Source organism: Rissa tridactyla, chromosome 2 (genome assembly GCF_028500815.1).
Source record: "Rissa tridactyla isolate bRisTri1 chromosome 2, bRisTri1.patW.cur.20221130, whole genome shotgun sequence".
Taxonomy (NCBI): domain Eukaryota; kingdom Metazoa; phylum Chordata; class Aves; order Charadriiformes; family Laridae; genus Rissa; species Rissa tridactyla.
In genome coordinates, this window is record NC_071467.1 from 163,932,495 (window position 1) to 163,946,157 (window position 13,663).

General features: G+C 37.2%; 1 protein-coding gene across 3 annotated transcripts in view; it reads left to right on the top strand.

Moving 5' to 3' along the window:
* Nucleotides 1-13,663, top strand: part of ADCYAP1R1 (ADCYAP receptor type I) — a 141,618-nt gene that overhangs the window by 127,281 nt on the left and 674 nt on the right. For all 3 annotated transcript variants that reach the window (XM_054191491.1, XM_054191492.1, XM_054191493.1), the window contains exons 14-15: nt 10,371-10,500; nt 10,717-10,758. In XM_054191491.1, the coding sequence (XP_054047466.1) occupies nt 10,371-10,500; nt 10,717-10,758 (172 nt within the window). The remainder of the gene's footprint in view (nt 1-10,370; nt 10,501-10,716; nt 10,759-13,663) is intronic.

The window sequence follows — 13,663 nt, forward strand, 5'->3', positions numbered from 1 at the left end:
GTTCTATCACTTTGGTGGTGTTAGCAGTAAAAAATAGAGCTATGTGTAACAAGACCAAGACTTTGGCAAAGGTGACTAGAGCAAGACTTTTGGACTTGTTTTCAATTGAAGAGTAGAGAAACAAAGTTGCCTCTTTTATTAAAAGCACCATAAAGGTTGTACTTGTAGCAACTTGTAGCATGGGATTTAATCCACCTCATTTAATGAAATAATCATGCTGGGCTCCTTCCACAGTCAGTAGAGATCTACCCAGTCAGCCCAGAGAAACAATCCTTGGTGCAACTTATTTCATTCGAAACAAGATGTTTAAAATGGGTCGCATAAATCTAACTTTATGGTCTGTTTCTCACCACTGACTGCTAAGCCAGCATGGGAAGACAAGATAAAAGGCATATAGTTATATTGTTAACTTCGAAAATTAGATAAGGTGGAACTAAGTAACAACTTTGCTGAGAAATACCCATGCCTGTTTTGTGCCTGGATGAGAGGTGTGTATGAGTCTATTTGCACACAGTAGATCAGGGCCCATAGTCGCTGCAGCGGGATGGAATTGTGTAGTTTGGTTTCTGCTCACAGAATGAGTTCAGTTTTCCAAACTGTTTATATCTGATCCGTAAGTCCAGGAGTTTTGTAAAAGTAGTTGGTGTTTTGGCCGGGAAACAAGTCTAGCTTTGGGAAATACTTAGCTACTGAGTAGCAAGGTTAAGAAGCCCTCCAACATAAAACAATATCAGCTGTAGGTAAGTAGGCATGTAGTATAAATGATAGATGCTATGGCTCCATTTTTCAATTTTTTTTTCTCTCTCTCCCATGCAATCTTTCTATTTTCACTTTGGTTAACTTTTTACTGCATTTTCAGTACTTTATTTCATTGATTTGTTTCAGCATTCCTTTTCCTACTACTTTTATGGTTGACAATCCTATTTGTAGTGAGCTTACATAGAATTATTTGAGCAGGGTGTACAATGATTCTTAATGAGGCACAATTTTAATTTGTATGAATCAAATTCTGTCTTTATTGTGTGTCCCAAAGGATTGCCCTTCAGCATATTCAGAGACAACCCACAAACTCTGTCATTCCCTGTGTGCTATTAGAGACCTAAACCTAGAACCCTGACCTTTTTCATTATGGATCTCCCTGGCCTTGGTAATAGAGTGTTTCTTCATTCCCCTGAATCAGCATGCTCATTTTACTTCTCTTAAGCAACTCTGAGAAGCCTACAAAGTCTTTAGAATTGAATTGCAACTGCTTTTGCCTCAAATTTGTGTACTCTCTCATTTGCATTAACTTGCCAGATGTCGAGGTGTTCAGTCTGACAAGATGGTATTCAGCCACATCATATATCACTCATTTAATCCTGGGAATGTTTAACTTTTTTTTCCCCTTCCACCCTAGCACCCTCCCTCTTCCTCCCAGATGCAGCTGCAGTCCATGCACAGGACAATTGCGGTGAGACTCAGCTTGTTTGCCTTTAGCTGTCTAAAGTCTCGTTTTTAATCTAAGCAGTCTAGTCATCGTCTATGGTCAAACTGAGAGACCAGGGCACCTCCGTAAGACAATGCATCCCATATGTCTTAGATGCCTCTGTTGCACAGGTCAGCTTAGCCTCTGGAAGTGCCCGTTTCTTTCCATGACTGAGTGAGTTAAAGGTGACAGTTCAGTTTAAATTTGTCTTAGGTCCCTATAGTTAGATGTGACCAATTCCATTCTGTGTGTGCCTACAGAGATCTGAGGATCCTGCCCTAATTCATGGAGCTTTTTGGTATCCATAACCTCATTTATATTAATTTTCTTTTATTTGGCTATTTTTTCCTCCTTCCCATTTCTTTCTAGTTCCTGCCTCCTCAGTCTCTTCTCTCTTTCTTCCTTTCCTTCCACCTATGTTTCTAATTTAACAATAAATAACTAACTAACTATATATATATATAAAAATAAATTTTAAATTGAAGAAAAAGGGGGGAGGGCAAAAAAGGAAAGAAAACTTCTATCAATTCTGTACTCTTAAGGTATTGGGTCATTTTACAATACTAACATCAGAGAAATGATTCTACTTAAATTAGACAGGATGGCAGAAAAAAGGATAACAGCACTAAAATATTAATATTTTTGTAAGAGTTCTCCATCACAAGCCTATGTGATGGAAGATGTCCCCTCATTGGATGGGGAGTAGTAGTTAATTCTTAGATACTATGTTCAAAATGAAGTCTGTCCTTTTTGAGAATTCTAGCATATATCAAGTGTTGTCATGTCAGTTCTACTCACTAGAAAAACCTATAATGAAAAGCAATCCCTGCCAAATAAAAGCAACATAAGCTTTAAGTTGTTTTGTTTGTTTGTTTTGGTTTTTTTATATATATATAAAGCATAAGCTTTTTTATGCAGCGTAAGCATAAGCTAAGTTTAAAGGAAACATGGGTGGGGATTTTTTTTGTCAAGATTACCACGGCAAAATTAAGCATGTCATTTAAGAACACAACCCACTACAAGGCCCCATGACTAGGAGTTTTCAAAGTGATTACTGATTTTTAGATGTTTCATTTTCAGGTTATGTACCTTAAAATGCCTTCATAAACACTGCTTTTCAAGACTTGCTGAGCTGCCCTCTGGTGGTAAAAATTTGTCTGATAAAATGTGTTTCAGATCAGGTGATCAAAAAATGAGTGAGACACTCAAAATCCATAGTCACTTCTGAAAGTCTCAGCCATAGTAAAAAGGACTTGTCTCTAAAACTTCCCTCCTTGTTTTTGATCAGTCTTAGCTGACAGTTAATGCACAACTCAGCCATGTGAAGAACAGAGGCGGTGCAAAATTTTATCACAGAAGTCATATTGTAAAAAGAACAGTTTTTTTCATATTTACTTCCTTAGCATCATCCAAGAAATTAGATTAATTTTGGAAGTTGAAACATGATTACTATTTCTATTTTCTGGATGTGTGCATGCCACAATACTGTGTTCTTTCTGGCTCTTACGCTATAATCTTTAATAACAACACAGCAGTCAGGTTTTGATTACCCAAAAGGAAACAAAACAAAACAAAAAAAGAACCCTGTAGTAAATGGAATTGGCTTAAAGGAGTTAACAGTAGAAATAAAATTAATCTGTTTTCAATTTATTTTATTTCACTGTTCAGTTTATAAACTACATCTTCCCTCTATGGCTAGGTTAACACAAGGCATAGACCATGCATATTAGCAGAGCAACCAAACCTGAGTTTGGTTTGTTTGAATAAAGTTAGATGTTTGCCTTGTAGGCAATTGCTTATTATCCTTTATGTCACTATATTATCTTTTATAGTCAACGGAGATTTAGTCAGAGTAGTCAGTGGTGTTTGGTGTACCATTCATCCCGTCCTAAAGTGGACATCTAAAATAGGTCACATATAGCCTGACCAATAAGTGCCTATTTCTCTCTTGTTTACTTATTCTCTCTGACAATTCTCAAGGAACCAAATATGCCCAATTTACTTAGACATCTGTACTGTAAATATCTCACTTTCTCTGAGGTGAACCCCACCAAAACAACCATGTGTTGAAAACAAAACCAGACAAAAAATCTCCCCTCAAGTCAACAAGAAATTATTGTTTTCAATTCTCGTGTTTTTCAGCCTACCATAACAGATACAAAGGCTTTGTCCCTCAGATCCCCCAAAATGTCTTCCCACATTGTTTCAGATTATCCTTCTTGACAGCCAATTTGAATTAACCTCTCTCTAGCTAGTTGTAAATGTAAACATCCCATTCTCCATAGCAGCTCTTTCTGGAATACAATATGTAGAGATTATGGTCCTGGTCCATAGTACATGTGTCTACTGTTTTTATGACCACACCTGTCTTTTAGAGTATGTGACAAAAAATAAGGAGTACTTCTGAATTACCAGTGAGATGTGCAGTTTCCATACTGAACTCCCCTCCCCATGCATCGAGGAAGCTGGGCGAAAAAGTGCTTTGGTGTCCTTTCTAGTACTCTTCACTAAAAAGACGGGATCTACACTACCTTGGGTACTTAGACATGAAAATGAAGAACATCTGATCCAATTTCATCTTAGATTAATCTCCATCCTACAAATTCATGTTACTATCTAATTGTTCTCCACAAGCGTGCAGTCAACTTTCATTTAATAAATTGTTCTGTTACCCTCTGTACAATACCAGACTGCAAAGGTCATGTGTACTTTGGATGCGTAACGCTGCCCACCTGCCTCCAGGTTGTTCAATCCTTGGTTTGTCTGTGAATCAACACATCACCATTGCCAGCGACAGCCAGTGCATTTTAATTATTTTTTTGTTTATTTTTGCTTCAGTCAAGCAGATGGTTTGTGCTGTATTTTCATTCTGTCATGTCCGCTTTCCATCTTTGTGATGTGTCTCATGAAATGTGTTGAAAGTGACCTACCTTGGCCTGTTCACAATATGCTGAAAAAAATGCTAATCTTGTCATATTTAGCAGCTGCGTTCAGAAATGCTACTGTAAGCCTAAGAGGGCTAACCAGCACTCTTGCAAGATGTCAGAACTATCAACCATTACCCTGTAAGTGTACGCAATCCTGTGACGTTACTGTGTTTGTATGACGCATGTTGCAAGTAAATGAATGGATATTAGCAGAGGGGTAATAACCAGAGAGCAGGCATTCATTTAGTTCTTGTTGCATGTAGAATTTTTTGTTGTTCTGTGTTTTTGCCAATGCACCCCAATCAAGGATTTTAAGGTTATTTTTGTAAAAAAAATTGTAATTATGGATGATGCTATTTATCGTTTTGGGTAGTGTATGTATAGAAACTATTAATAGTTACTTTTTATTATACAGCAAAGAGGTGAGCACTGGTCACACTGAGAGTAAATGTTTCACCTGTTTGATAGAACAACAGGGGCAGGGCAAGACTGAGTGAATAAGACTCTCACCCTGTGTAAAACGTCTTATGTCCATTGAACTGAGTGAAGTTGTGTTAGTATATATCCGTGAGTGAGGAAAGGCTATGGTTAACCTAGTATCAAAATATTATGTGTCTAGTCAGAAGTCATTGTCAAAGATTTGCCTAACGAGAGTGAGGCATCTAGAAAAGTGAATAATGCCATTTAGTCTATAGACATGTGAATTAATCACTTTCTCACAGTGGAACTCTATGTTATCTGTACAAGAAGACCACAGGATCCATTTAGATGAGGCGTACCTTTCAGAAATCTATTGTACATTATCTTTGCTGATGAACTTTGCCCTGAATTTTACAGAAGTCTTATGAGTGCAAATCAACACTCTCAGAGATGACCTGTGGCATGTCATCCATTTTTCTGAAGAATACTTAGTAGTTACATTTGACAGTATTAAGGATAAAAGGTTGTTTTGTAACTTACAGCTGCATATTTTCTTATGCTTGTTAGCTAGAAAAAAATATTTAAAACATGAAAATGAATTTTCTCTGTGATTTCACGTCTCCTCAGAGTATTTAAGAAATAGACCAATGAAGATGCTCAAAAGGTTCAGTCAGAGACTGGCATTGTGCAAAAGCAGATAAAAGAAATAGAGAACAGAAAAACAGTCAGCAAGTCCGTACTTAGACTGAGAGAAGCTTGAAGTCTAAGAACAGTTAGGTAAAACTAGGACCTACATTTGGGAGAAGATAGTTTGAAATACGACATTTACTACTTAATCTAAAACTGGATGCAGCATAGACTTCATGTCAGGCCTTTGCAGAGAAACAAATTTCACATTAAGTGCAGTGCTTCAGAAGGATGTTAGACTGACAACCCTCTAAGGTGAAATCCTCTACCTAGTCAACGGCAATAAGAGTTCAGCCTAAACAGGAGCCCAAAAAAGCTCTGTACACTTCCAATAAACATAATTAAACCTTACTTTTTGTAAAATATTAAATTCTCAGTAAAATTCCACTGCTTTTCAGGGCCTCAGTCTGACGATGTCATTTATTCATGGGAAAATTAAAATGCTGTAATCAATTCTTGTATTTAGGTATTCAGGTCTTCGAAAGTGATCCTAGACTTTTGCAAAAGACATATATCTGTCAGGGAGATTACTGAGGTTCCTGAAAGTCGGATGTTAACTATGTTTAGCATCCTTTTGATAAAACAAATACTTTGGTTTATTAAACATGAGCTATATTAAGCGTTTCATTACTAATGACAACCTGTATCCTCATGGTTTGCTCTTTACCCTTCTATTTGAAATATTGTCATGATTATTTTTTCTACATATTCATGACTGAGTTGTGGCCAAAGAGGTGGGATTCCTCTAATCTAAAATTTACAAGGCAACAGTGCAGTAATTTGTATGATAAACTCAGTCCATATTCCCTTTGTACTCAATGGTGAGACTTAGGGTGTGATAAGGCCTTCCTTAGGGATAGATGATGCATCCTTGAGCATAAATGCCTGTTCCTCTTTGTTGACAATAAGAGGAATGTAGGTGTGGAATTAATTTAACTAAAAATAGATGTCATCATTGCAGTTATCTCATAACCTTAAGCTGTTCACTATATGCATCAACAGATGCATTCAGTACATACCTATGGGGTTTACAACAGGAGTCACCTCCTCTTTAAAAGGCATCTGTAGCAGGCAAGAACTATGCCTTAAAAGTGCATTTTTCTCTGCATTGGCTTTAGAGATGTTCTGTTAGTTATTTCATTATAAATATCTACAGTATGTATGTCCAAACCTTGGTGAGATGAGCGTTGTTATACATGACTACCACAGACCTTGATGTATTCACTGTAAAAGTTTATATTTCATCAAATTAATTTCACTTAAGACTCAGCCTTTAAACAGAACAATTGTCTTAGTTTGCAGAAGCAGGCCTAAATAGCAAAACAACAACTACATAGTCTTCCTTCAAAGGCTATCGTTGAAGATCTTTTTCTTCTTTTGACAGTCTGCGATATTTTGCCTCAAAAAAGTCGGGTGGTGAGAACCTCTAAGACCAAGGCAGCAAACTCTTTGCCGAAGGAAAAGTTATTCCACATTTTGTCCTTACCTTAATAGCACACAGTGTTGTCTGTCAAATCTTGTGTAAGTTACAATGGTTTTCTTGAGCTACACGACTTTGCAATTAGTCCAACAAAAGTGCTACAGTCCCAGCAGAAATGACACAAGACGCATCTTCAGTGAATGGAGATATCTGGAATTGATGGGGGATTAAGCTCTAAGCTACGGTTTTCACCACTGCCTCAGAGACAGAAAAGAGATTGGCAACCACAAATTTCTTTATACAATTTATTCTGGAGCTTCAGGTCACTTGCTGTAGAGGACTTATGTTTTCTGATGGTTTCCTTGATTCATTCCACATAGCATCATCCAGCTGAGCAGTTTAGCAGTCCTTGCAGTTGTATCTGCAGGTTCTGAGTCTAGAGACATATCTTGGTTACATCCCATTCACAGAAACTGGAAGGACCTATTCAGACCATGTAGAACCCATTGGGCCTTATTCCCTATTGCACAGTTGCTCAAAATATATATTTTTTTTTCATCTGATGTGCAGTTACTGTGTTTGTTTAGATCACAGCATTAATATTTCCGCTAGAAACCTGTTTTGAAATGAGGAATAGGAACACACTGTAAGACTCAGTAGAAATCACTGGAAATTCTACTCAACAATGCAATGTGATGTATATTTTCATTTCCAATTAATGCCCAGTTATGTCCTTTGTAATATCAATATACATTTCAGCAGTGTCCTTAGTAAGTGTGGATACGCAATTGAAAAATACAGACATGGTTCCTTCAGAGACTGGTCAAAGTTGAACAACTTTTCTACTTTCTATTCCTTTTGCTATAAAGATGTCTTTCCATAGTTCAATTGAGAAGTAAGGAAAAACAGAGGACACCATTGTCTGCGTCTTCGTACTAACGTTTTATAGAAAGGCCATATTCATAGCCATGCTATTGGAGAAAATGTTATGTTTAAACTGTTTCTAAAGAAAATAGATGAAAAATAGAATGTCAGCCTCAACAAAAATTGAAATACAGCTCGCTTTTTTTTTTTAAAAAAAGTAACCTTAAGACCTGTTGGAATGTAAAGATCCTTTTTCTAGACCCTTTGGAGACGTTATCTCTTCTAAACAGCCAGTTTAGGCCCAACGGAGTGATTATTGTCCTCAAAACTTCTGGATCCGTTCCTCGGGTTTTTTGCTTGTCTGAAAGAGTGTGGACAGAAAAGAGGATGAATATCTTTGGCTGTTACACTCCTGAGATTTTTGCTGCATTCTTTAACATCTTCATTTCACCTTTGCACATAAACTTACATGTCTCACAGGTACTGCTTTAAGTCTTCTTTCTTCCTAATGCTCTTGAAAAAATGCAATTCATCATCATCCACACAGCCATTAGTATCTCTCAAGTTTTTCTTATTAAAAATCTTTTCCTCTTTATAGATCTTAATCATGTATAAATTTCAGTATGTTACTTCTTACATTTCGTGTACTTTCTTACTGACTTTTATGACAATGTTGAAGACATTATCTCAGATAAGTTGGTGATGACATTATATTTCAAGATCCTACAAACTAATTGTATGATTAATCAGATATTAATGCCAGAAAGCGGAAAATAGGAAAAGTCTTCCTCTGCATGTCCAAAATTAATCTATTACTGCAGTGAGAAAAAACATATTAATACAACATAATAGATAATTCTATTCTGACTTTTAAATCAAAATAACATTTATCCTTTTTGTTTTTGTCACCATTAGTTCTGAATATAAAGGGTAACAGATTTGGAGATATGATACTACCTTCATTTGATTTTTTTTTAATTCCATGGGTAGTTTAAGATGCTTATGTTCTTTACATCCTTTTTTGTTTATGGAGATAATATTATTTGACAACTTTCTCCACAATGTTTCTGTTCCTTTTCATTAGTCTGATTACATATCCATAGAGAAAAAGACCTAGAAAGGACCTTTCAAGGTCTTTTAGTCAATGACACTGGGTCACTCCTGTAATAGCTTACTTTTCCTAGAGATCACCAAAGTTGGAAACTCTGTGTGCTCTTCATCAACCTGCTCCAAGAGCGCTCCTCTCTTGTTAAAAAACTTTTGGTCAATGTCTAACTTTATAATTCACAAGAACTATGTTCTCTGGTTTGTGGGATTTTTCACCAAAACTTGAGATTTGGTGTGCATTGGACTAAAGAATCGTGTGTATTTAATACAGTCTCAAGGCAAGGGTTGTGATGTATTTATCACCATTAGTGCACAAAGTATGACTGAGGGATACCAGCAAGGAACTGATGTTCCGTTTCCAGTTTAGTATTAGATATAACAGCATATGTTCACAGAGTTCTTGGAGATGTAGTAAGTCTTCATTTTCAGTAAGATAAACATATCTTTTTGTGGATATTGTTGAGCGTGTATTAGCAAATTCAAACATCTCTGCAATATGCCATATAGATATAAGCAAAGTGAACATTTGAATTTGAGAATTAATGCAGCTCTTCCAAAAATCTTTATGGCCTTTTAGCTTCCTTTGTCCTCCATCTACATCCCTAACTTACTTGAAAGAAATTAATCATACTTTTTCCCCTTTGAAAATGTCCTGGATGTTACTGTAAGACACTTTGTTTATAATAAAGCACTTGCCTTATTTTCAGATCAACATTTGCTTTCTTTTGGGTCTTTTTTGCTGATCAATCAGCAAATGACGCTGACCAAAACTGATGCATAAGGCTGGACCCCTGCTTTCGGGTAATTTCATCCATACTCAGTTAAGTGCTTACAAGTACACACATTCATTTCCAGTCCTTTTGTTTATACTTACTGAGTTATTTTGGATGCAATGGAAATTAGTTACACAATGGAATTACACTTCGGTTTCCAATAGTGTAAATGAGACCAAAATCAAGACCTTGAGGAACAGTAATAGATATAAGAACATACAAGGGGGTTTAAGCTTTATTTGTATTGCTGTTTGGGTTTTTTCTGCTAGGCAGAAATAAATTGAAACACACACACACACCCAAAAATTATTTCAAACACTCCTCTGGGATTAAGTAATTGGGTGAGAGGTTTATTATTGTGTTATGGTAGCAGTCTGAATCCCTTAGCAAGATTACCCTCCTCATGTTTGGCACAGTAGAAAAAATCCCTGCTTATAATAATGCAAATTAAAATAACAGTACAGAGAATTAAGCATTACTAATGTGCTATTATTGTAGCAGTGTGAAGAAGTGGGAGCAAACTACAGTACGTGTGAAATCACTGTTTAGGAGCAAATGGGAATGTTGTATATTTGTTTGTATAATTATAAAGTGTATGTATTTCCCAAAGGCAGGCAACAAAATATTTTCTGCGTTTTCTTCTTTAATTAAAGCACAAGTTGTTTATTACAAGGCTGCATTAAAGCTCTTTCACTCTATTATAACAGGAGACTGGCTCGCTCTACGCTACTGCTTATCCCCTTGTTTGGAATTCACTACACGGTGTTTGCTTTTTCTCCTGAAAATGTCAGTAAGCGGGAGAGACTAGTGTTTGAATTGGGACTGGGATCTTTCCAGGTGATTATACAGTGAATTCTGCTTTTGTTAAAAAGAAATCTCTATTCATTATAACCACTTTGCATGCACAGTTCTCAGACTGTGTGTTAATTCATTTATGTATATGTTTTGTATACTAGGATTTTGGTTTTGTTTGTTTGTTTTAACTCCAGCTATTTTCTAGCATTTACTGAAAGACTTGAATTACATTACTTTTTTTCTCTTCCATTTGCCTAGGGTTTTGTTGTTGCTGTTCTCTATTGTTTCTTGAATGGGGAGGTAAGACTTTTAATATTTAACCTCCCCCACCCACCATCCCCATCCCATTTCCTTGTAGGAGTAACTGCTATTCTAATCCTTCACTGTAACTCATCATCTCCCATACTCGCTAATACCTTAGGATGAATCTCACAATGTCTCAGCAAAAGAAAGAGGATGTGTGATGTCTTTATTAAACTATAACATTGGCCTTGCCAGAGATGATGGCTCAGATTAATTCTCCCTAACAGGGGTAGCGACTTTATTGGGCTCTTTGTTTATGTCATCCCAGGTGCAGAACTTTGCACTTGCCTTTGTTGCACTTCATGCAGTATTTGCTAGCCCACTCTTACAGCCTGTTCAGTTCTGTCTGTAAGGTGGTTCTCCCTCCTGACATGTTCACCTCACCACCCAGATTGGTGTCATCAGCAAACTTTGTGAGGGTACTTTCAATCCCATCATCCAGATCATTTATGAAAATGTTGAACAGTGTGGGGCCCGGTATCAATACCTGGAGGACCCCACTAGTGATAGGCATCCAGCCTGAGTAAAAAACATTGTTCACTAACCCTCTGAGTGTGGCCTCAGTTAGGCAATTTCCTACGCATCTTGAAGACCACCTACCCAATCTATACCTTTCCAGTTTGCCTAAGAGGCAGATGTAGGAAACAGTGTGAAATGCTTTGCTGAAATCCATTTAAACAATATCCACTGCTCTCCCCATGTCGACCGATAATGTTATTTTGTTGTAGAGGATGGCATGATTTGCCTTTGGTAAATCCTTGATGGCTTTTCCCAGTCACCTGCTTCATTTGGTTTCTGATAGTTTCTAGGAGGTCTCATTCCATTATTTTCCCAAGGACTGAAGACTAGTGGCCCTATGGTTTCCTGGGTACTGAACAGAATAGAATAGAATAGAACAGAACAGAACAGAATAATAAAATCTACCCATCTTGTAGATGGGTATGACATTTGCCCTCTTCTAGTCATCAAGGATATCCCCTCGTCTCCACAAATAGTATAGACAGTGGCCTTGAAAAAATGTCAGACACTTCTCTGGTGGCTTGGGGTGGTTTCCATCTGGTCCCATAGATTTATGTGGGTTGAGCCCCTGCAAGAGGCTGTAGACCAGACCTTCCTCCATTACTGAGGAGTTGGCACATATGTTGTAACTACTCGATCCTTTGACCTGGGGTCCAGCTGTAAAGACTAAAGCAAAGAAGGTATTAAGAACCTCTACCTTGTCAGCATTATTAGTGATCAGTTTCCCTGTTTAGCGGGGAAAGTGCTGTTTAGCAATTGGCCTGTGTCTTCCCTATGCTTCTGCTTACTACTCAAATACCTGAAGAACCCTTTCTTCTTGTTCCTGTTTTTTTTTGCCATTTTCAGTTCTACCTCGTCCTTAGCCTTCCTGACTGCATCTCTGAATGCCCTAGCAATTCTTGCAGTCCTTGATGGGTATTTGGCTGCCTTTCCTTATCCAGTATGCTGCTTTTTTTTTTTTTTTTTTTCTTTTAAGCAAAAGCTCATTGTTAAGACAGCTGGTCTCTTGTTCTGCCTTCTTCCTTTCCCTTTCTAGGGGATAGACTGTTCTTGTGCTTCAGGAGGCTGTTCCTGGGCATTCTTCCCAGAAGAACTCACAAGCTTTTTTGCTTTTTTGCTTTTTTGCTCTCCATGGATGTTTCCCACAGAATCTACAGTTCATCCATTCTCTCCTCCTCTGATATACATCTGTTGTGCAGTCCAAAAGGAGAAGACTTCTCCAAAAATCACCTTCTTTTCTTCTTTTCAAGGAGGCTCAGACCATTTATTTCTATCATCTTTAACGCAGTAGCTGTTCTATGCTTGTTCACATACAGCATGCAATAGCTGGTCTAGTACAAAAGGTCTCTAACTCCTTGATTCAAGTGATTCCTTCTCAGATAACCATAACAATCTCTTAAAGTTCATGAAACAATCTTATAGGTCACCTTTACTTAAGAGCTTAGTCAAGGTGAGTGTTAAACAACTCATAGGGAAACGTTAAAGGATTATTCATAGCTCAGTCCCATGTAGTTTGTGATACAGATCCAGAAGGTGAATTCTGGATCATGCCTTGCTGGAATTAGTGGCTACATTCGTATTTCACCAGCTGGCATTACTGGACTTCCACCTCTCCCACCTACAACTGTTGTTTCATCTATTATCTTCCATGAGTGCTAAAAGAATAACCAGAAGGTCGTGTCTAAAACTAATCTAGAGATACACACCTTCCAAGGTAACGTGCAGGGTGTGTCAGACTTCCTGTACCCCCTTGGAGAGAGGGAAGGGGTGGTTATTACCCAAATTAACACAAACAGATTAATTAAAGCCATTTTACCCTCTCAAGGCACTAAAGAATGTCTTATGCCTCAGGTAAACTACTTAGGGTAAGAAAGGGTTCACCTTTGGTATATTACATTGTTACAGATGCGAACACTATTTTCTTACAGATGTAATATACCTCCATACTCTACCTAATCTATATCTATCCTTATTTTAACCAAAAAGAGTGGTTACTATTGGAGAACAGAAAAGTATATTGGGAAAATATCTCTACAGATTTCCTTGTTGTTATGCTATTTCATTCAGAAATAAGCTACAGGCTGCTGTCGGGAATGAGTAATAGACCAAGTAAATGTTTGTCTGAGCTAGTATGATCTTTCTTATTTTAAATCCTTACTGTCTTATGTACACACATGTGCATACAACTAGCAAGATTGCTAAGAAATCAGTGATGAATGAAAAGTAGAAAAGCTATAGAATTATTTGCTTATTTTCTAATTGGACTTCTGACCATGGATTGTTTTACCATTGCTGATTTACTGTGGTTATCCATGAAAAAATCTCAAGGGAACGGAGGGTGTCATACATATATATTAATCCAAGAGCTGTCATCTGCTTTGAG